The sequence below is a fragment of the Lissotriton vulgaris genome, chromosome 10 (genome assembly GCF_964263255.1).
Source record: "Lissotriton vulgaris chromosome 10, aLisVul1.2, whole genome shotgun sequence".
Taxonomy (NCBI): Eukaryota; Metazoa; Chordata; class Amphibia; order Caudata; family Salamandridae; genus Lissotriton; species Lissotriton vulgaris.
Genome location: NC_141698.1, coordinates 1,021,245,717 through 1,021,268,938, shown reverse-complemented (window position 1 = coordinate 1,021,268,938; position 23,222 = coordinate 1,021,245,717). Strand labels below are relative to the sequence as shown.

The 23,222-nt window shown below is 51.8% G+C and overlaps 1 protein-coding gene across 1 annotated transcript; it reads right to left on the bottom strand.

The window, feature by feature from the left end:
• Positions 1-11,162: 11,162 nt before the first annotated feature.
• LOC147689251 (uncharacterized) lies at positions 11,163-20,359 on the bottom strand. The gene is made up of 10 exons (XM_086940055.1): positions 20,212-20,359; positions 18,608-20,068; positions 17,740-17,832; positions 17,385-17,489; positions 16,633-16,742; positions 16,283-16,477; positions 15,347-15,509; positions 13,804-13,969; positions 13,227-13,321; positions 11,163-11,427 (listed from the first exon to the last, which is right to left on the bottom strand). Exons 1-10 carry the CDS (start codon positions 20,357-20,359, stop codon positions 11,342-11,344), a joined length of 2,622 nt encoding a protein of 873 aa, XP_086796181.1. The 3' UTR covers positions 11,163-11,341.
• Between the last annotated feature and the right edge of the window lie 2,863 nt (positions 20,360-23,222).

Sequence of the window (23,222 nt, the reverse complement as noted above, 5' to 3'; positions counted from 1 at the left end):
TGAACCTGCCAGAAGGGCCAAGTCCAACACAACCCCTTCCAGCCAAAACGCAGGGGAGAACAATCACCACCGTGATGGACTTCCCTGCTTGGGGCGATAGAACACGGACGCGGGCCCGCAACTGCAGGGACACCCTCCTGTTCTACGCCACGGTGAACCCCTGGGGTTCCTTCTAAAACTACTGTAGGGAATAACTGGGCTACCCCACTGGTACTCTCCAGCTGTCCTCGGCCAGGACCAGGCCCTAGGCCACCCAGGTGCCACTGGTTCCTGCCTACTCACAGAGTGGGGGGTAGTAACCCCTGGTACATAGTAGCCATTCTCCACTCTTCCTGTCTGCAAGACAGGACTAGACTGCCACTGGTTCTCCAGCCTAGGGTCTACACCCTCAGGCGGACCAGGAGTCTCAGGGAAGGCTCTCCTCCCCCTACCTCTTCTTCTAGGGTTCCTCCTCCTCCTGCGAGGGGTACCCTTACAATGCCACTCCAACCCAGGGTTTAACCCCTCAGGTTGCACCGGGGTCAGAGGTGGGCTCTCCCACCCTCTGCACCCCATTCCAGAGGTCTGCCCTCTCCCAACTGGAGAGGTTCCTCTGGAAGAAGAACCGGTCAGATCGCTGCTTACAGATGTCCTACCCTTCAGGTCAGGCAGATCCTGAACCTGGCCTTCCAACCTCTGGTCTAAAACCTTTGGTGGAACAATTGCCTGGCACTCCAGGACTTCTGGGGATTCACACACCATCCCCATGAGGCTAACAAATGACACATATGTTGTGTGACTGTCTGTCTGGTGCAGATCTCCCGTCCCCTGTCCACCTGACAGTGCGTGAAGATCCCCCAGACCAGAAGTGGCGCCACCCGGGTCCCCCCAAGAAGATCTAGCCCAACTGGCTAGTCCCTGGTCCACTGGTGCATCCACTGGGAAACTCATCCCCAAATCACTCCTCACTTCGGCCTTCTGTGCCCTCCCTCCTGGAGTAGCACTGCCTGACACTGGAACCCCTGGAGCTCTAGTTACAGATGCTCCAGGTTCCCTAGACACTAGGAGATCTTCCTCAAATGGACTAACAGCACAGCCTAGGTCCCCAACCTGGTGTTCCCTCAAAAAACCATCCAAGTCCTGAGGCAGGGCTTCGGGTGTCTGGGGACCCTCGGTCTCCCTCTCACTTCTGCTCCACTGAGCCAGGCAGTGAGCCCCTACACCCTCCTCGCTATCCTGGGACCTAGCTGGGCTACACTGAGCCTCCTCCAATACGCTGGGCTGGAGGATAACTGAACCACTACTTTTGGAGTCACTCACCAATGACTCTAGAGAACCTCTGGCACTTTCCAATCTGTCTGCTTCCTTTGCAAGCTCCCAAGGATCATAGGTCTCCAACCTCAACAGGTGTTGCCGCAACTCGGGCCAACAATGACTGAGCAACTGTTACTCTAGAATAAGATCAAACAGTTTGTCAAAGTCAGGTCCCGTGGGAACCTCTAACCACTCAATCAGTGCACACTGACAGTCCCCTGCAAAGTCCTCCTAAGACTGGTGAGACAGTTTCCTACTGTCCCTGAACTTCAACCTATACTCCTCTTCTAGGGAAACAGGTACCAGACTGTGGGAACTGGGGGTGGGACTTCCTGCACTGGGCTCTATATAGCTGCCACCACTGGACTCAACCCTCCCTGGGGAATCCAGAAAATCACAATTACGCGCAGGGGATAGTCTACCTTCTAGGGCTATCTTCTCCCTGGCCAAGGCAATCTCAGCCACTATCCTCACCTGCGCTAAGACCCTCTCAGTCTCTAGCTGTTGCTTCTTAACCTCCAGCTGTGCCATAGCCTGGGCATGCTCTAGCCTGAGCTTTTCTAAAGCCAGCTGGTGCTCCCTTTCTCTCCTCCTGTCTTCCAGCTCCTCTGGGGACAGGGAAAGGGATGAGGCGCTGCCTCCTACACTGGACCCAGCAAGGGACTCCCTACCTATGGGGTCTTCACTCTCTACTGGCATCCAGGTACTGACATCTTCTCCCTCCTCTTCTGAATCTTCAGGGCTCCCCACAGACCCACCACCCTCCTGGTGTGAGGCCCGGGCCCCTTCCCTCACTGCGCTCAAGATCCCATTGATCCTCTTGCCATCTGACCATGCAGCGCCTAAGTTCGTACCAGCCTGCCTTATCCGCCCCTATGCCTCTCTCTTCACAGAACCTTCTCAGCTCCCACACACCGTATGTGGCTAGCTCATTGAAATCAAAAACAAGCTCCATGTTGGCAGGACGTTCTAGAGACAAGATTACACAGGGAACCTAGGGGCCTGAGCTTAACACAGGAGTACACAATTCACAAGGTATTCAGCAAGCTCCCTATCCTAGAGAACTCACACTCACTTGTCTAGTGCCACACACCATTCATCCACACACAACCCCCCCTCGGACTGGTAAGGCAGTTTCTACCACCCCTGATTCCTCAACCTGACCACATGTGACACAGGTACCAAATTCCGGGCACTGGGCGGGGGAACAAATGTACTGGACACAATTAAACAATGATACCTTCAGGAGAAGAAAATAATGGAACTTCATAAACAATAATCCCCAAAATGTGGTTATCTAAAATGCAGAGTTTTGTAGTGCGGCCAGTTGCCACTGTGGTACAACGCAAACACAAATCCTTATCCTCACCGCTGCGTCCAATGTTAGAAATGGGATCCCTGGCTGGCCAAGGCTTGCGCCAAAGTCAGTCAGAGACCACCACTCCTAAGTCAAGGCAAGGGAGTTACACGCCAAGATAACCCCTGCTCACCCTCTAGGTAACGTGGCGCGAGCAGCAAGGCTAAACTTGGAGGCGATGTGAGTTAAGTATTTGCGCACGCACCCCAGCAACAACACCGACGGCCCACCACAAAGGAAACTCCACATAAGGTTATATAAAAAAATATCCTTTGTATTACACCAAAACACATTAGATAAAAACACACACTTTACAATGTGCCAACAGGCACGGGCAGAATTTACAGGGGACATGTACAAGACAGGGCCACCTGGACCACTGTCAGGAATCAGCACTTTTAGAACTTAGCACTAGGTAGAATTAGCACTTAGAACATAGAATATAAATCACTGTAGCACAAAATAGAACATAAAGCACACAACCAGTAACTACTGGTAAAGGTTAAGTACCACCTACGCAATCCTAACCACCTTAGGAACAGGTCACGCAGGTAACTAGGACCTCACTAGCACCACCTGTACTAGCAAGAACAACCACCTAAGTATCACAATACAAGTAGGGGTATAAGCTCATTACACATGATGCATAAACAACACATTCAGAGGTGCAGCACAGGAGAACACATGATGCCTAAAAACATTCAGAGGTGTAAGATAAACACATGATGCATAAACACACATTCAGAGGTGTAAGAACAAGGCACATGACGTATAAAAACACATTCAGAGGTGCAGCAAAAGAACAACTGGGCCAAACTCACATAGGTCACCACCTGGGACTGTCCCTAGGCCCTCTGGCCTTGTTTGGGCTAGGACGCCCTGTCTCCCAGTATCAGGGGCCTAAACGTAGCAGCTGCCCACAAAGTGCTGAGCAGCTGAATCATCAATGATGGGCCAATGCTGGAGCCTCGCAGGCTCTGGCCAAAAGTACTGTCCCTGAGCCTCTCTAGGCTCTAAAACAACTGGTTGCCCCCTAGAGCCTTTCTGGGCTCTAAAACCACTGTGGGACACAAGAGCCTTTCGTGGCTCTAATAATGGAGAAATGCCCCCTGAGCCCTCTCAGGGCTCTGCACAAGCATGGCCGTCGTTGGAGCCTCGCTGGGCTCAAAACACGCAATGCCCCTGAGCCTCTCGGGGGCTCGCAACTGAAGAACTGCCCGGAGCCTCTCTGGGCCCGTCACTACTGTTGGAGTCCCTCCCGGGGGACTCGATCTCTTCAAGCTGCCCCCGGAGCCCTCGTGGCTCAGTAAAGAAAGAAGGCCAGCTGCGTCGGGGTTAAGGGGGGAGCGGCCCGCTGCCTTCCGGGGCCGCTCCAGGAGTATGCACGGGCCCCTATGGGGCCTTTAAAGAACACCGGGGCCCCCCCACCTCGAGACGCCTGCACTCCACTCACCGGACTCTGCTGCGGGGGTTCCGACGTCGCACTGGGTCCCGGCGACGTCTCCCTGCGGCCGGGACTCCTCTCACTGGGCTCTCCCGTCACTCGGGGAGCGAGGCAGACGGCGGCACTTCTCGGCCCACGCAGGAGCGCGGGGTAGGCTCTCGCTGCTCCTACTTCCTCGCTCCTTCTTCCTGCAACACGGCCCAGAGCAGGGTAGGCTCCCACCTGGGCTTCCGGCTGTCCTAACGTCCCGCCCCCGGCCTGCCTGACTTCCGGGTCGGGCGCCGGCAGGGACGATCTTGCGCAGCAATGCCGGGTGGTAACCGGCTTTTTGGCAATAATTAAAAGAAAGTGCTCCTCGCGCTAGGGGGCATAAAAACGGCAGATGAAGGCGGAAATGAGCGGGATGGCACCCGCGCCGCTCGGCCACAACACGGGGTGACAAATTCCGGGTGGGCTCCGGCTCTATGCACATAAAGCGCTCCCAGGCTCTGTAAAGAAGAGATAAAGCGCTCCCAACGCTTAGTGGGCAAAATAAAGCAAAATAGGCTCCAGCAAAAGGTCCCTCAGCAGAGCAAGGTGGGGGGGGGGCAAGGCTAGACCAGGGGCCAGCTCACTGGGCCTCCAGGCAGGGAGGCAGGCCCAAGTGGCGGTTCCTCCTGGCCTCCAGCAGCAGCAGCCCCCTCAGGATCCTGGAAGAGAACAATTTCTAAGGGGACACAGCCCCTTCTTATACTAGTAAATCCTTTGTCTGTAGTGCAGGGTGGGGGAGAAACCAGTTGCAGCTGGTTTTGGAGCACCCATGATGTGCTCAGCCCTCACTCTATTCACTGGCAGGGCTAGGGTCATTAGACGCACCACAGGGGGCGGAGACATTCAGGACACAGGTGCACTCCACCCCAGCCATCAGCATGCTAATCTCCCACTAACCAAGGGCAGACCCATCCTGCCTTCCTGGAGCCAGGCTCACCAGCCAGCTCCAGCCAATCAAACTCTAGGTATATTTTACACTAATATGCCAACTCCTAGAAGTGGCATTTGTACACAAGACACAATCATGCCACATACATCATTGCGAAGCATTTACTCTCACGAGTTCGCACATACCAAATTCGAGCATGCACACCTCACGCATCAGGAAATACTAGGGACACAGACATTCCCCATGCATTCCTATGGGAGGGCAGGCCAACCTTACTCCACGCACTCAGAGTGCGCACGCACTTTCCACTGGGACACAGTGAAAGTGCGCAGAAACCAAAAAATCACTACCTCCAATTCACATTCACAAAGCAAAAAGTTTAGGGGTGAACCTGCCAGAAGGGCCAAGTCCAACAGCAGGGATGATGGAGGATTTTGGGGTTCCTCTGGCGCCAGAGAAGACGCACAGTCCCAGTATGGTGTTGTCCTTTCTCGGTATAGAACTCGACTCAGCTGCCATGGAAGCACGCCTGCCGGAGGACAAGAGGTCGGTCATGTTGGCATTTGGGGACGACATGCTGGGCAAGATGAAAGTGTTGGTACGGGAGGTCCAGGTCCTCTTGGGGCATCTTAACTTCGCTTGTTGCATGGTGCGTGCGGGTCGTAATTTCTGTAGGAGGTTGGGCTTGGCGTTGTCGGGTTTGACCCTTCCCCATCACCACGTGCATCTGTCGGCAGGGGTGAAGGAGGACTTGCGGATGTGGCGGGCTTTCCTAGAGCGGTTCAATGGTGTGCCGATTGCGCCGGCGGAGGACTGGGAGTGGGACGTTACGCTGTACTCCGATGCGGCGGGTGTCAGCGGCTTTGGCCTGTACTGGGACGGGCGGTGGTGCGCGGAGCAATGGCCTGGCACATTGGCAGGCAGGAGGCCGTAGCATCGCTTTCTTGGAGTTGTTTCCGTTGTTGGTGGCAGTCACTGTGTGGGCGGGTGAGTTGGCACACAAGAGGGTGTTTTTCAGAGTGGACAACATGGCTGTGGTACACATGGTGAACAGGCAGTCGGCGCGGGACCCGCAGGATTTGAAGCTGATGAGAGTTTTAGTGTTGCGCTGTTTGGAGAATGACATTATGTTTCATGCGTGCCACGTGCCGGGAGTGGACAATGACATTGTGGATGCTTTGTCTTGTTCACAGTGGCAGAGGTTCCATGGGCTAGCCACGGCGGCGGAGACGGTCAAGACGTCAGTACCGAGGGAGCTCTGGTCAGTAGGAGACGCCAGGTTGTTCAGCTGGTGAGGACGTTGATGGCCGCGTCCACGTGGAAGGCGTATGCGCAGGCGTAGTAGGAGTTCCGGCGCTCGGGTGCGGTAAGGCTTGGGGATCCCTGGCAGTGGGAGGAGCAGGTGGTACAGTTCATGTTGAGTCTGATGGACAGGGGTCTGTCGCGGGTGACGATTGCGGGCAAATTGGCGGCAGTAGCGTTCATGGGGAAGTTGTGGTGGGGTACCCCCCGTCGGGGGGTGAGTTGGGGGCTCGATTGCTGGAAGGGTGGGAGAGGGAGAGGGGAGCATGGGTGGCGCAGCGTCAGCCGGTCACGGGGGCATTGCTGGGGGCGTTGAATGGTGTGTTGCCGTCGGTGTACCGGAGCGGAAGCGAGGCAGTATTGTTTTCCACGCTTATGTCCTGGCTGTTTTTTGTAGCGTTTCGGGTGTCGGAGTTGGTAGGCCCGAAAGGGGGCCGTGGAGATGCGGGACCGGGAAGTTGTGGTGCGTTTGCGGCACTCAAAGACGGATTAGAGGGGGGTGGAGACGTGGGTGGTGCTGGGCCGCAGGGGGCACGACGAAGTGTTTGCGGCAGCTTGGGGCCGGCGGTTGGCGGCAGATCGGAAGGCGGAGGACGACGTGGTTTTCAGGCAAACGGATGGCGGCAGGGTGACAGCGGCTCAGGCTCTGCAGGCTCTGCGGCACGCCCTGCGGAATAGGGGTGAGGACCTGAAGGCGTTTGGGACGCACTTGTTTCGAATCGGGCGGCAACAGAGGCAGCGCGGTGTGGTTGGGGATAGGAAGAGATCAAGCGGTTGGGGCGGTGGAAGTCTGATTGCTATAGGCGATACGTCAGGATTCAGGGAGTAGAAGAGGCGCTCTGAGCTTGTTGGTTTGCCCTCTGATATGTGTGTCTTTTCAGGTGCTGTGGCGGGGCAGAGGTGGACAGCCTGAACACTTTCATTGTGTGACACTCATTTGTCAAGTGGGCAGAGAGGGCTCAACCTGGATTTGGATGATAGTTTGTTTAGATGTCACTGGCGGGGAAAGGGGGGAATGCGTTGGCATGAGTTGATGCCCTTGCTGAACAATGTGGTCAGGGGGGCGGTGTGCCCGGATGTGTTAGATATCCATCTGGGCGAAAATGACCTGCTGCAGTGTAAGGGTTGGGCACTGGTCAAACAGATGAAGAGGGAACTGTTGGAGATTAAGAGGAATTGGGCAGGTTGCCACTTGATCTGGTCAGAATTTATTCCTAGAAGGTTCTGGGGGGGGGGGGGGGGACGGAGCGCCCTGGGGCGATTGATAGGACGAGGTGGAAGATCAACAGGGAGATGACGGATTTCTGTGCCAGGGAGGAGATAGGCAGGATGGAACACCCCAAGCTTTTACTTTGTTAGGGAAGGTTGGAGTGCATCTCTCACGGTACAGGATGGAGTTATACATCGTGCAGTTGAAGGAGGTGCTGGATGGGGCCTTGGGGGTGCGCAGGAATCCGAGGAGGTTGGAGTCCTATGGGGGGTCGAAAGTCGCTAATGCAGCTTTTGAGTGGCGCTTCTCCTAGTTCAGAAAGGGGGGTAGTTGGGGGTAGTTGCTGTAGGTGGTGGGGGACAATGAGGTGGTGGGGGACAATGAGGACAATGAGGTAATTTACAGTCAGTAGGCATGGGGGTATTGTTGCGAACGGGATGTTGTAAGATGTTGTATGATGTGGCAATGTTGGGGATCAAGTTAGGGGTGGGGGTTGTTAGGCATTCACATATTTAGCCAGGCCTGGGCTGTTTCTGTAGGTGGTGGGGGACAATGAGGTAATTTACAGTCAGTAGGCATGGGGGTATTGTTGCGAACGGGATGTTGTAAGATGTTGTATGATGTGGCAATGTTGGGGATCAAGTTAGGGGTGGGGGTTGTTAGGCATTCACATATTTAGCCAGGCCTAGTTTTGTTCGGCACAGGCCAAGGTTGGGGAGTAGGCAGGGTACACCTGATTCCAATAAAGCGGCCTTTATCACACCATTCCTGTGTCTGTGGTCAGTGCCCCCCCTACGGATGGGCCCCAATGGGGATTTGAGGGGCAGCCGACCAACGGGAGGCTTGCCCCCACGGGTAGTTTTGGGGCCGTGGGGGTGGGAAAGGGGGCACCGGAGACACAGCAGAGCAATTTGGGCTGGTTGGGCTGGGGGAGGTTTCTTGGGCTTCAGTTGGGCTGTTTTTGGGCTGGGGCTTTTATAATCGGACATCTTGTGTCACTGGACACCATTTTGGTGCAGTGACACAGCAGCTGGCATCAGGACAGTGGGGGCACGAGTTTTTGCCCGCCCACCCGCCCTTTAGTTAGTGTTTTTTAGGGGTTCTACGTGGGTTTTTTTTGTAGTACTCGAAGGGGTTTTCTTGGATGATGGTGCACAATCGATAGGTGGGTATTGAGGGGCAGCTTGTTTGTCGCCGGATCAGGTGCGGGTGCTGCGCTTTTCTTTGGCGCTTCTCCTAGTTCAGAAAGGGGGTAGTTGGGGTAGTTGAGGAGGCCTGGGCTGTTTCTGTAGGTGGTGGGGGACAATGAGGTAATTTACAGTTGGTAGGCATGGGGGTATTGTTGTGGACGGGATGTTGTAAGATGTTGTATGATGTGGCAATGTTGGGGATCCGGTTAGGGGTTGTCAGGCATTCACAAATTTAGTTAGGCCTAGTTTTGTTCGGCACAGGCCAAGGTTGGGGAATAGGCAGGGTGCACCTGATTCCAATAAAGCGGCCTTTATCACACCATTCCTGTGTCTGTGGACAGTGCCCCCCCCCCTACGGGTGGGCCCCAAATATATGTTAACGTATGCCTGTATTTAAGGAAATCTCATCCTGTATATTAACCCTCCATGCTGTCTGCCTGCTCGGCTGTTGCCTAGAATTCATGAAAGACAGCATGGAGAGTTTCTCACAAGATGTGTTCTCCGGGGACGAGTAGGTGACCAACTGCCGAGGCAAGCTCGACTCTAAGTAAGAATATGAGCCCCTCACCCCCTCCAGACCATGGGGCCAATCTGAACCTCATTTAAAAGTTACTGCCTGGAGTTCCTACTATGGTGTGTGTTGGCGCGATTATTATACAGATTTAACACATGCCTACATTGCTAAAGAGCCTTTAGATGCTCTTTTTTGAGTATTTCTCTTCACCTTACTTTGATACAGACTGATTGCAGCTCTACTGTTTGGATGAACCTTATTGGACTTCTTTTTCTGAGAATGGGACCCTGACCACGTTTTGAATTCTGTTGCACAAAGAACACCTTAAATCCTTTGGTTCCCGCTCAGTGCAATTTTAATGCAAATTTTCTCACGACTCACACAAATGTACATGCGTTTGTTCCTTCAGAAGGGAGATTACCCTGAGAAGCCCAGACGAAGTTCTCAATGAGAACGACACGTGTTGGCTGAATCTTTGTCTTTGAATTAATCTAAAAACCTGACAATAAAAGAACTTTTTGAAAATTCTACGTTTATTTGTTGGACTTTTTTCATCCTACGCACATCATTTAACTACTTGATAAGGATCTGGAGCACAGTGACACCATAAGGCGGTTGGTGTCTGAGTTTGTTGTGCGGGATCAACACAAGAGAAAACTGGTATAGAGGTGCAGGAACGACAGTCCACTATCATCTCCGCTTTCTTGCCTTACTTACATGTTACCTGTTATGGATTATTTAGATTTGATATTAGTTTTGGGGTACTACACCTGTTGACAAAAACCTGTTCTCTTAAAACTGTAGCTACCAATGGGCATTGATTGGAATTAGAATGTTTAGGGTTTGTTTGCCTTTCATTAATAACAGTGTCCAATAAAATAATGGGCAACAGTGAAGACTTCAGAATGTATGTGATTCTGTGGTTACAGTGTTAATTTCATTATGTATTGCGTTTGACACATACTTTGGGAATTTCAAGAGAAAATGTTGTTTCTACCATAAATGGATCAAAATAATATTTTCAGAGAATTTGCCACATCATTTGCCTTTTCTATACACTTAATTTTGATGGCCATGGCACATATTTATGTTCTCCATTGAGCCTAATTCTAGTAGCCCAGACAAGGGTAAAGCTCTGATGCAGAGTGCTTTTTGGGGCTGTGATTATGATGATAAAACCCAAATTTCAATGAAAACCATGAAATATATTCCAAACTTCATGGTTACGTGTGAAATATGGGTTTTATACCACTGAATTTTGCACAATAAATGCACACACACACTCACACACATGACACCTTCTTTCACAGCTGCATCACAGGAGGATTCGTGGTAAGGGTCCCCCTGACATCAAAGAGAAAATACAGTTTCTTTTTAAGGGCAATTTTATTTCAATAAATACAAACTCCAATATAATAAATAAGTTAAATACTATGTGTAGGTCACTGGGACGCAAAAACTTCTGTCAGTGATTCTTGAAGCTCCTCTCGATTGGTGGCCGGCACCATCCAGTGAAGCCAATAGTTGTGGTTGTAACAATATGAGATCTCTGTCTCTGCAGTATTCTGTCACACGAGTCTGGTGAGATCTGACAGGACCAAACATCCTCAGAGTACCAAAATAAATAGAATTTATCATCAATATCGATATCAGCATTACATTAAAATTAAATTAAAAGGACAGAGGATAAAATATAATATTCAAGCAAAGAACGCAAACAGAATGCAACAGTATATATACATTGGATCTGTGCCCGTGCATCCTGAGGGGCGTGGAATCGAGGATCTGTCGCTGTACACATCACCAAGCACTGACTTTCAGGCCAATACCTTGTTGGAGAGTGAAGGGTAGAAAACATCTGCCTATCAATCCAAATGAAGTATGATGACAAAAAAGTATTGTGAGTTGTCTATAAGAATGTCCGACTCCACTGAAGTCTGTAAGTCTGTTCTGGTAATGTCTTCCTTTCGTCCCAGGCTCGACGCGGATATACGGCCTCAGATTGTGATGCTTCCATTTCCGGTTAATAAAGTGCAAATGGCAGCTGGCTCAGGTCTTGTGCGGATGCTGCAGTGGTCAATAGAACAAGACTGGTCGTAGCACGTGTTAGCCTCACACCTGCGCGTTCTTCACGCGCTCGAACGTCTGCATGATGTGGGTGGTGGGGACGCAGCCCTCCCTCACGATGCTCAGGATCCCTGGAAAGGAAGAAGCACAACAGCATGAGATTGAGAGAGCGTGGACAGGTCTGAGGTCTGTGAGAAGCAGAGGGAGGGGAAGAGACAAGCATAATGAGCACAGTGGGGATTGACCCTCAGGAACCAATGGGTGACGGAGTACCGGAAGGACCCGCCCTCTCACGTGGCATATACTGATTGGAGAAAGCGCGGGGATCGGCCCTCAGGAACCAATGGGTGACGGAGTACAGGAAGGACCCGTCCTCTCACGTGGCAGACACTGACTGGAGAAAGCGTGGGGTGTGGGCCCTCAAGGAGACATTGGCAGCCGCGGTCGATTGTGGGATGACCTGCAGGGCGGTGACGTGGGGAGGTGGAGGGTCAGGGTGGGAGGTGGTAATGTAAGGATTACGGAGTTTTACAGGTAAGTAAACATATAAATAAATAAATAGAATTTCGTTGCTCGAACTGCATCGCATTTGGTGATGCAGTGCACGCAACGAAATTTGTTTTATTTATTTATATGTTTACTTACCTGTAAAACTCTGTAATCCATACATTACCACCCCCCATCCTGACCCTCCCCCTCCCCACGTCACCGCCCTGCAGGTCATCCCACTACCGACCGCGGCTGGACATTGAATGACTGGGGCAAGGTGGGATATCATGGAAACAACAAACAGCTAAAATACAGACTCGAAAGCTCCCACTGCCAAAATATCTTCCACACACAACTATCTCCCTGCAAAAATGTCAACCAGCAGTAAACTCGCCATCAAGCACTTGGCCAATAAACTCAGACAGGAGATGGAAAAGTAAGTTAACTCTGTATTCCCATAATTAGAAAGTGAGTCTCACTGGAATTAGGAACTTTTAACAGGTCGAATGCTCTTTAAAGAGACATTTGTGTATATTTGTGTATGGTCTATATTTGATAAATCATCATGTCGGAATCTGTGATTCTGAGGTCTCTATTTTCAGATGGGTCCAGAGTAAGAACCTTCAGGCATTGGGTAACTTGGGCAGGGTAGGATTGTCCCCGACAAAGAACGATGAGTTTGGGGAGAAAATAAAAGATCCCCTCTTGGGGGATATTGTCTTACTGAGGGAGGCTCTGGGTCCATGTGCTGACTAAGTCTGGGTGAATTTGTAATCACTATTGCTAAATTTGCCAAATTTGCACTATGCAATTTGCATCTTTTCTTCTTCGCTGGAGATGGCTTTGAGCATAAAATGTCCCAGAAAGAGACATTTTTCGTAGATTACGTTTTCTGTCAGTATCCAACATGACTTTCTTAATGTGCGGTATTTACTACCATTAAAATTTCATGCAAGATAAAGGAGAACCACATTTCACACCGTTCATGTAATTTTAGCGATATTTTGTGAAACAAATGATGAAACACTGTACACCAATGGTGCAGACTAATGATAAAGAGAAAGGCTTGTTAAGTTGAGAGTGGGGTCAGGAGTCGGCACAGGTAGGAAACCTCAGGTGGCATCCCTGCAAACTTAGACCAAGCGCTTGGAGTTTTCCTCAGGGGCTCGATAAAGTGCATCTTTTAGTTACACATTCATTCTGGCCCCTTTCATGCTTCAGCTGTCCATTCATTGTGGGCTTTGTAGGCCTGTCTGCCTTGGACACCAGGAATGCACTGGACCAGGACTGGTGTTTCCCAAATCTCATGGCAGGTGTTTGGTGGGTGGGGAGGGGTGGTGGGGAGCAGAGCACTCTGTTCACATCCATGGATGCTCCTGAGTCTACTTTGGGAATAGCAGGGGGAGAGATGAAACAGAAACAAGCATTGGTTGAGACCCACCTTCGTCTATCCTCAGACAGTTCACCACCGTGGAGCCCACCATCTCGTAGGAGTCGCCATCACACAGCACCCCCTCCAGCTTGTGTCGAAGACGCCTGGAACACAGAGAGGAAATACAAAATCACTCATTTAAAGTAATCATCGACAAAGGCTCAGGTGCTGGGGATTGAGGGGAAGCCGCAGGCTGGCAAACATCTACCTGACCTCAACCGGTCAAACACACCTGTGTTTAATGCGCCCACATATAGGCTTATACTAAGCATCTCAAACACCCTAACATATGGCTGCGATATCACAAACACTGTTACCCCTTCCGCCACCTTTCAGTAGCACCAGTCTAATCAAATGCTTAAAAAAGCCTAAACTCATGCAAAGAAGCAAACCACCCATCAATACTCCCACACTCTTCCTTTCACCTTTCAGGATCTTCAGCTCACGCCCCTCAACAACCCTTGCCTCTGCCCTCAGCCCCTAGCAGCCATCTAGTAACTCTCAAACCCCAGGTACCATCCCATCCGCAGAAGGCCCACTCACACCCTTTTCCTGATTTGAACCCCTGTTCTGAGTGAGTACTCACGAGATGACCATGTCATGGTGGGTGCTATCACACTCCCCGCTGGGATTGGCGGAGGTGATGGCCAGAGGGCCGGTCATGTCGGTCAGGTGGGCCGAGATGGTGTGGTCCGGCACTCGGATCATGATGGAGTCTTTGGTGCCCACAATGTCATATGCTGGTCCAACTCCTGCAGGAGGAGAAAATAACAAAATTAATCAGCCACATGTCAGGTGTGAGGGAGTGAGCATTTGTGTTTGACTGTATTTATTTGCTCAGCATCATGACCAGAGTTGCTGTACAGTGGTGCCTTCAATTGGTTGTGCTTAATTTGAGCAGATGTTTGAATGGTCTAGCCTCAGAACATCAAGAGTTAATTAAAGTCCTTGAATAAGTGATTGCACACATTGTCCATTCAGCATGAAAGAAGTTCTACTAAAGCATACTGTGAAAGGCATGCACACATTTGTTTGTTAGATCTTGAGAGGCCAGATGTCTGCAATGCATATTGTTAACAATTCTTTAAAAAAGAATTCAGCCAGAATAGTTTTTCTGTCTTACATAATTTTATGGCGGTTTGATATATCATTCTGTCTGTGCAAGGGACTATTTTACAACTGAAAAGTACACTGACTCAGCACACCATTTTTGTTTCTTATACAGCCATAGTATAACGAAAGCAACCTTTCCTTGTTTTGTCATTGCTGTGGGGTTTAATTCATGTTTTAGTCAGGAATTGTGCGAGTCACATCTATTTCTTTATCTGTTTTACACACATGTACACATACATCACACACACATATATACATAATATATACAATATGTACATGCCATGGGGACATGAGATGGGGGTCTGTGTGCTTTAGGGGTGAATGTGCATAGAATACCTGCATGAGATTGGGCTTGTTACACATTAAGGGGGACTGGACCCTGATATGCACATGCAATAACTACATGAGATGGGGGTCTGTACACCCAATGGGGGGTCACTGGACCCTGATATGTACATACAACAGCTACATGAGATGGGCGTATATAAACAGAAGGCGGGTTAATGTACATGCACTGCCTGCATGAGAGGGGGGTCTGTAGACATCAGGGGGTCTGTGTGCTTGTTATACCCCCATGAGATAGGGGTCTGTAGATATCAAGGGGTGAATGTGCAGGTAAGATCCGCATGGACTGGGGTATGCATATATTAGGGGGGCTGAATGAACTCTGATATGTACACACAGTAGCTTCGTGAGATGGGGGCCTGTAGACGTAAAGGGGTGAATGGACCCTGATATCTACATACAATGCTACATAAGATGGGGGTCTGTAGGCATTGGGGGGTGAATGGAGTGACAGGTGGGTGTAATACCTGCCTGACATGGGGGTCGGTACATATTGGGGGGTGAGGGGGTGAATGAAGCATGATCTAGACCAGCAGCACTTACATGAAGTGGCACACCCCTGAATGTCCCCAGGCACAACTTCTGGCATGTGTAGCCCTCACCCCTCTACCCTCCCCAGCCCACCCCTCTTTGGAGAAGGAAACAGACCATGCAGAAGAGGTCACACTCACCCATCCTCTTCAGCCACTCCCCCTTCTGGACAATGCAGCTGACACCCCCAGGGTAGACGCTCCCCATGAAGTCCCACAGCAGGGGGCTGAAGGGGGGTCTCACGGCCCGCAGCTGGTCCAGGTGGGAGATGCAGATACAGATGGGCTTCTCCAGGGGTCGGTCCTGCAGAGGATGTAAGAGAGGGGAGAAATGATTGGTTTAGAGAGAGAAGAGGGAGGTCATGACCTTCAGACATTCTGTGCAGGATCACGTGATACCTAAAAATGAGCTTAGACCCAGTCACACCACCTCTGAAAATAAACTAAATGTAACTAGTGCTAGCCAAGAGATTGTACAGGTTAAAAGCCTGTAGGACCTTCTAATGACCTACAGCAGACACTGGACACAGAATTCAGTGCTTTGGAATCTGCACAGTGGGTTTATAGTCTGAGAACGCAGACTCGCTGTGTGCTCTGGGGCATTAGCATCTTTCTTGTGCATGTGATAGCATCTCGCTGGGCCCTTCTGCCCCATAAGCAGGATTCTCTCCCGAGACTGTGAGTGGACTGGAGCCCACACCTCCCTTATCAACCCATCCCCCACTCTCCCCGCAAAGAATGACAAGCTACCATTTAACCTGGCTGCTTTCCTTAAAAAAAAAAAGTTTTGGAGATGGAAGTTTCTAGGCAGATTTTACCATGGTAATCACACCCCTGCAGAATGGTTTCACCCTGTAATTTCCATGTCAATATTTCCAACTATACATACTCCAGGCTGGTATCACCATGGTAATCACACCCCTGCAGAATGGTTTCACCCTGACGTTTCCATGACAATGTCTCCCCCCACAGGGTGATTTCTAAGTGTTCTGGTAAAGGTGCCCCTTATTCTTCAATGACAGAGCATCTGTCTCGGACTCGGTAAATTCCGCCGGAAGTCCGCCCCTCGGTGCTCACCTTGATGGTGTAAATCTTCTGGATGGCCTCGGGGTGTTTGCAGGAGGCCGCCAGGGCGTAGACCGTGTCTGTGGGGACCCCGCACACCCCACCCTGGTCCAGCAGGGCGGCGATGGTCCTTAGACTGCCGGTGCGATAGGAATCGGGGCACACGCAGGAGTCGGACGCCTCAACTTTCTCCTCTGACTTCGTTTCCTAAAAGTGCAAAGAGCCGACAAGGAGTGAGACAGTGCCACCTACAGCTGCCTTTGAGCAGCACATGCACATCACAGAGTTCGAGGACAGAGATGGACAGACACATCGGAAAGAATAGTGATCGTAACATATTTCATGTGTACTTATCACTGTACCTTGAAGAAAGAGGGTCCCATGGGAATTAGGTCCTTGCTGAAAATGCAGTTTCCAAGAGATGCCGCCGCTCCGTAGATACAGACGACACTGAAGACGGACAACACAGTGACTGAAAGTAACACAAAGAGGGGAAAATTAGACATAAAGTTCATAAAATCAACAAAAGAGACAAGTGTGCTGATCAAGTTAATGTTAAACCAAGACGGGGTTCCCTTCAGGAGGGATTTCAAGAATACATAAGACAGATTACTTTTTCACTCGCCTTCTCTCTGTATGTAATTAAGTGTGATAAAACATTTAAACTGGTATTGAACTCCTATCTTGGTTTATACTTAATTATCCTGGTTCCTAGTGTTATCGGGCTCACCCCAACTCTTCGTATTATAAGAAGGTGATGTTAAGGCAGCAGTGGAGAGACAGGTACAGAAACTAAGACACGTGGAGGTCTGGCAGAGAACCAGACACATGTCATGTTTGTGACTGACTCCATTCCAGCCCCTTGCCTTGTAGAGACCAACTCTAGCAGAGCCTGACATGTAACTGACTCTGTTCACCCCCCACAGCCCTTCAGAAGCACAGGCTTGTCAGGCGCACTCCAGTCCTTTCTACAGACCACTTCCCTTTAGCCCCCACCACATTGCAGGTGGACTCGGGATGGCACTTGATAGATATTGCTTGTTTATTAACCCTTTAGAGATCACTGACATGCATTAACACACAAGAGGATCCCACAGTGAAGGCGTCCACTTACTCTCGAGCGCGAGAGGCAGGCATTCCAAGGTGAAGAGCAGGAAACAGACCATCACCGCCTCCATCAGCAGCGCGAGCAGCACCAGCACCACGTTGGCATAGGCGACTGTGGAACAAGCAGAACAAGATGGCGTCAGAACCAGAAATGACATATTTCAGAGGTCAGCGGGGTTTGCAGTTGTTTAAGTCTTTAGATGAGGACGCTACGATGCCTCAGAACTGTCCATATGGACCATCGAAGGACAGACTCCGGCCCGGACCCACTGCAGCCGGAAGCAGCTGCTGTCTGTCAGGGCACCTGGGCCTCAAGGATTCAACAGAGGGATGACTGAACCTCGGGATCCGGAGAGACTTACCCAAGGACATCAGGAAGACATTGATGACCAGGAAGGTGACGGCACCAACAGTGAATGCACCATAACTGGCGACGTGGATATTTAGCAGGGGACCTGGAGAGGGAAGAGGAGGGGGGCAGAGGGTTAGTCATGGATGAAACAGAACACAGGAAGGAGCTCTTCCTTCAAAGGCAGGAGAGGGCCAGGAGCAGAGACAAGGGATGGAGAGGACCATATACTGTCAACACCTCGATCATCTAACAGCCAATCATGGGGCTGGATGTTGACTTTTGATGATGTGCAAAACTGTATCTTCCACCCCACCCTGAAAAGGTGCGGCCCGATTTGTTGATACACACTTCCCTGAGCTCCTTATCCCAGTATAAGGTGTTTTCTCGCATGAGTCAGAAGACACGCGAAAATTAAATTCTGGTAAATATGCCCCCGGGTACAAGAAATGGCCAGTTATTTGAACAATAATATTAATGCCTTTTTGTTCTTCCCACACCTGGATTATCAACAATAGTTTATCAATTGTTTATCCAGACCCATTAATGGTTCCATAAGTCATTAGTCCCCTCCTAGTGCCCACCTCCTTTTCAACCATTTGCCCCCCACCTGGCAGCCATCACATATGACCCCTCCCAGGTACTTCATCAGGTCACAAGGGCCCCCCAGTCAGACAAAGAACTGCATGTGATGTCATCAAGAAACTACCTGCATGCATGGCTGCTCCAAATGAAACCAATAACCAGAAATATACATCCCCCCACTGCCCCTACTGGTGTGCCTGAGGATCTAAACCACTCAGAAGCTTCATGACACTGGATCCCTAGGACTTTTGTGAATACATTTTACACATTGTAAAGATTAAGAGATCATAAATTACCTGCAAGTCGTAGCCACGCCCATGTGGCCCATACAGCAGCGTAAAAGAATGGTAAGACCGACCCAAATCTTCGCCCTCTCTGGACCACGATCCTGCAGACGTACAACTGGAAGAGAGCGCCAGGGATCAGCACCCAAGGGATGGAGAGGTGGGCTCTGGTGGGGTCACTGAGGGACCCCTGGATGGCAGAGAGTGATGCCAGGCCATTGCAGAAGAAGAAGAGGGCATCAGGGAGCTGGCATCTGGTGGTGCTGACCTCCTGGCCCTCCTTAAACCTGCTGGTGACGCGCTTCAGGCTCAGCAGCAAGTCCTGGAGCGTAGCCGATGACATCACTTGGGGTCCAGTAGAGATCAGCGACTTATCAGCGATGGAGTTAATGAGGCTGGCAAAAGTGGCGTAGAGGGAGGTGGCGGTGTAGATGCTGCAGACCACTCCGAAGAAGATATGGGATCCCAGGAGTGGAATCTGGTGGATGGTGGAGACCGTGAGGAGGAGGAAGCATGAATTCTGCAGCACCTCCAGGAGGTCTCTGTTGAGGGACATCAGGCAGAGGATGCAAGCGGCGACCAGAAAGAACCAGCCCCCCACCATGCCCGCTCGGCTCTTGTCCACATTGTCCCCCGTGAGCAGCACCGTGAGGATGAACTCTTCCCAGGACATCAGCAGCCAGAAGAGGCTGTGGAGCCCAAGCTTGGTGGTGTGGTAGACGTCTTCTCTCAAGTAACTGTAGTAGCTGGCGCAGAGCTGGGACAGCGCATTGATGCTGACCCAGATGGCGCCAATGTAGAAGGTCTTCATGTACCCAAAGCAATAAAAGGCAAAGATGAGCGAGGCCACCGCGTCCGCGATGTGTCCCAAGGCCATGGGCTCCGCGTACTTGGAGTTCTTCTTGGTCTCTTCCCCGATGCCACTGGAAGAGGTGCTGTTGGCCGAGCCCAGAAGCAAGACGCTGAACAAGGGGTTCCCGAAGCCTGGAAGGACGTACCTCTGGGTCAGGCCCTTCAGGAGCAGAGCAGTGGCGCCATAGAAACCAAACAACACGATGAGCAGCTCCAGGGTCCCCGAGACCACCAGCGCCCACTGTCCGAAGAGCCCCACCGCCTCGAAGACCAGCGTGAGGGTGATGGCGCCAAACACGAAAGGCATGACGTAGTTAACAGTGGCCGAGCAGAAGGAGAGGATGAAGGCGACGGCGGTGTATGCCACCAGCCCTGCTACTGCGCTCTCAGCGACCGGAAGAGGGGAGGCGGCCATGATGGTTTGATTGTTAGAAATGTTCAGGGTTTGTGTGGTGTTGTGGATGGTGGGGTACGCGCCCAGGACGACACGTGTAGCCCCGTAGCTGCTCCAGAGGGCGGCGAATGCCACAAAGGCGGTGCTCCCAAGGTGATCGTACTTCCGGAAGCACAGGAAGCCTGCAATGAGCTGTGTCAGTCCTCCAATCAGGATGAGATGGACCCCTGCAAGAGATAACACAGGCATTGAGCAACACGTGTGTTTGTGTGTGGGTGCGCAGTGTGTACCCCCTCCCTCCAAGTGTCCTATGCATGTTATCCCAGCGCCACCTGTAACTCTTTGTGTGATCTGTGGCTTCCACACTCACCTGCCAGGATGTTCTCCACCCCTTCAGCGTTCATTTTGGTGTGGAAGGAAAAGAAGTTCTGTAGGGCCACCAGGAAGGCGCCGATGACGTTGGCGAGGAAGCCCATGACGGATGGTTCACTGTAGTACACAGAGGCGAAGCCTTCCATGGTGAGTGGCAGACCTGGGGAGGGGAGAGAGGGCAAAAGATAAGAAATTAGCCACAGGTGAGAGGGAACTAGAGGTGAGATTGCGACAGGGGGTGAGAGGGAACAAGAGGTGAGATTGCGACAGGGGGTGAGAGGGGTATGGGGGTAAGAATGAGATGGAAGACGAGTAGCTGGGTGGGTAAATTGGTGCACAAGGTTGGATGGGGAACAGGGGGTGAGACAGGAGGCAGAGGCCTAATATCAGACAGAGGTGAGATGGGAACAGGGTGTGAGAGTAGGACAGTGGGTGAGATGGAAGACACATGTGAGAGTGGAACAGTGGGTGAGATGGAAATCGTGAGAGTGGGACAGTAGGTGTGATTGAAGCCAGATGACAGTGGGACAGTGAGTGAGAAGGAAGAGACATGAGTGGAACAGAGTGTGTGATCGAAGACACTTGTGAGAGTGGGACAGTGGGCAAAATTCGATCCAGAATTGAGATAGGAGCCGGGGAGGGACAGGAAGTAAAATGAGAACAGCCAGTGAAAGGGGTGCAGGGGATGAGATGGGGTTCGCAGTGAAACTAAGACTAGGGCAGGAGGTAAAATGGAGCTTAGAGGTGAGAACAGGAGCTGGAATTTGTTGAAAGTTCACGAGGTGAGACGAGTTAAGAAGTTAAATCTGAACCAGAGGTAAGAGCCACAGAGAGACGGGCAGGTGGAGATGGGACAGACAGGTGCAAAGTGAGAGCGGGGCAGGCTGGACAGATCAGAGTAAAGCACTGTGAAGGGACAGGCTGTGCAGTGTGGAGAGACAAGGACAGGCCGCTCACACTGAAAGGTACAGGCGTGGACAGGTTTCTCACAAGAGGAAAGTATCACAGAGATGGAAAGTTTGTACATACCGAGGGACGGGAGCTCTGTTTTCCGTCACGGGGCCGCGCCTCCGTTTTCTTTGAGGGACCCTTGGGTGAGGGTCGGTGTGGTCTCTCCTCTGTGAAGGTTGCTCTGGTGAGGGTCGGTTCTGTCTCTCCTCTGAGGGCTGCTCTTGTGAGGGTCGGTGCTGTCTCTCCTCTGAGGGCTGCTCTTGTGAGGGTCGGTGCTGTCTCTCCTCTGTGAGGGCTGCTCTGGTGAGGGTCGGTGCTGTCTCTCCCCTGAGGGCTGCTCGGGTGAGGGTCGCTGCTGGCTCTCCTCTGAGGGCTGCTCTAGTGAGGGTCGCTGTTGTCTCTCTTCTGTGAGGGCTGCTCTGGTGAGGGTCGGTTCTGTCTCTCCTCTGAGGGCTGCTCTTGTGAGGGTCGGTGCTGTCTCTCCTCTGAGTGCTGCTCTTGTGAGGGTCGGTGCTGTCTCTGCTCTGTGAGGGCTGCTCTGGTGAGGGTCGGTGCTGTCTCTCCCCTGAGGGCTGCTCGGGTGAGGGTCGCTGCTGGCTCTCCTCTGAGGGCTGCTCTGGTGAGGGTTGCTGCTGTCTCTCCTCTGAGGGCTGCTCTGATGAGGGTCGGTTCTGTCTCTCCTCTGTGAGGGCTGCTCTGGTGATGGTCGGTGCTGTCTTTCCTCTGAGGGCTTCTCTGGTGAGGGTCGGTTCTGTCTCTCCTCTGAGGGCTGCTCTGGTGAGGGTCGCTGCTGTCTCTCCTCTATGAGGGCTGCTCGGGTGAGGGTCGTCTAGCTTCCTGTGTCCGAGGGACTCTCCTTGAGGGTCTGGTCTGGATAGACGCCCTGTGACGACCGGTCCTATTTCTGGGGGTCTCTGTGAGGGCAGGCCAGCTGCTCCTCTTCTGCCTGTTCTTGGCTCAGGCAGGTTTTATACACAGTCTGAGGTGGGAGGGGCTGGTGTGGGGGGGAGCCCTGCAAGGTGAGTTGAATTTCCCCCTCGTCGCTCTCCCTCCTCCACCCGTCACCTCAACCTGTCCGTCACCCGAGCCCCTCTCACGCCAGGAGGCTTAAGAAGGACCCGTATCTTTTATTTATCTTGAAACAAATAGATTTCTCTTCCTAGGACAAGGGTCATAGCGTGGAATGTAATAAAACCAGGGAAAACACAAGAAGGTAGAGCTCAAGAGATGAATTAATATTTCGTTTGTGAAATATATATATTTTAAGGTTTTTTTTGTAATAATGATGATGATGGTTATTAATATTGTGATATTCTAAACTGATCTGGGCGACGAGGCGCAGTTCCCACAAGGACAAAGTCTGGGCGTGGATTGTCCCCCGCACGCGATGCCGCGAGCAGGGGTTTCCTCTTGCACGCGCTGCCGCGAGCAGGGGTTTCCTCTTGCACGCGCTGCCGCGAGCAGGGGTTTCCTCTTGCACGCGATGCCGCGAGCAGGGGTTTCCTCTTGAACGCGCTGCCGCGAGCAGGGGTTTCCTCGTGAATACTCGTGGCAGCGCCTTAAGGAAGTGAGTCTGATTGTGAGAGGGTGTGAAAAGGGTCAACCGTGTACAATGAAATCACAGTGGCTGAACCAGGAGTGCTGCGAGTCATGGGGGTGGGGGGGTGGGGGGGGAGGGGGGGGGTGGGGACGGAGGGTGCCCTAGTCACACATTCACAAGGAGCTTCATGTGGTGCTGTCATGTGTGTGGGAAGTGGTACCCAGGTATGTCTTTCACAAGACGCTCACTGTGGTGACCTCAGGAGTGGGGGAAGTGGTGCCCAGGTATGTCTTTCACAAGACGCTCACTGTGGTGCCCTCACGAGTGAGGAATGTGGTGCCCAGGTATGTCTTGCACGAAATGCTCTGTGTGTGAAAGTAGGAGTGCAGAGAGGTGCAGGCTCCAGCTCCGCCTTTCAGAAGGAGCTCAGCTCCCTGTGGTGACACCAGGAGTGCAGGGAGTGGATCAGGGCCTTGGTACGCCTTTCTAAGGAGCTCATGTGGTTCCACCGGGGTTGA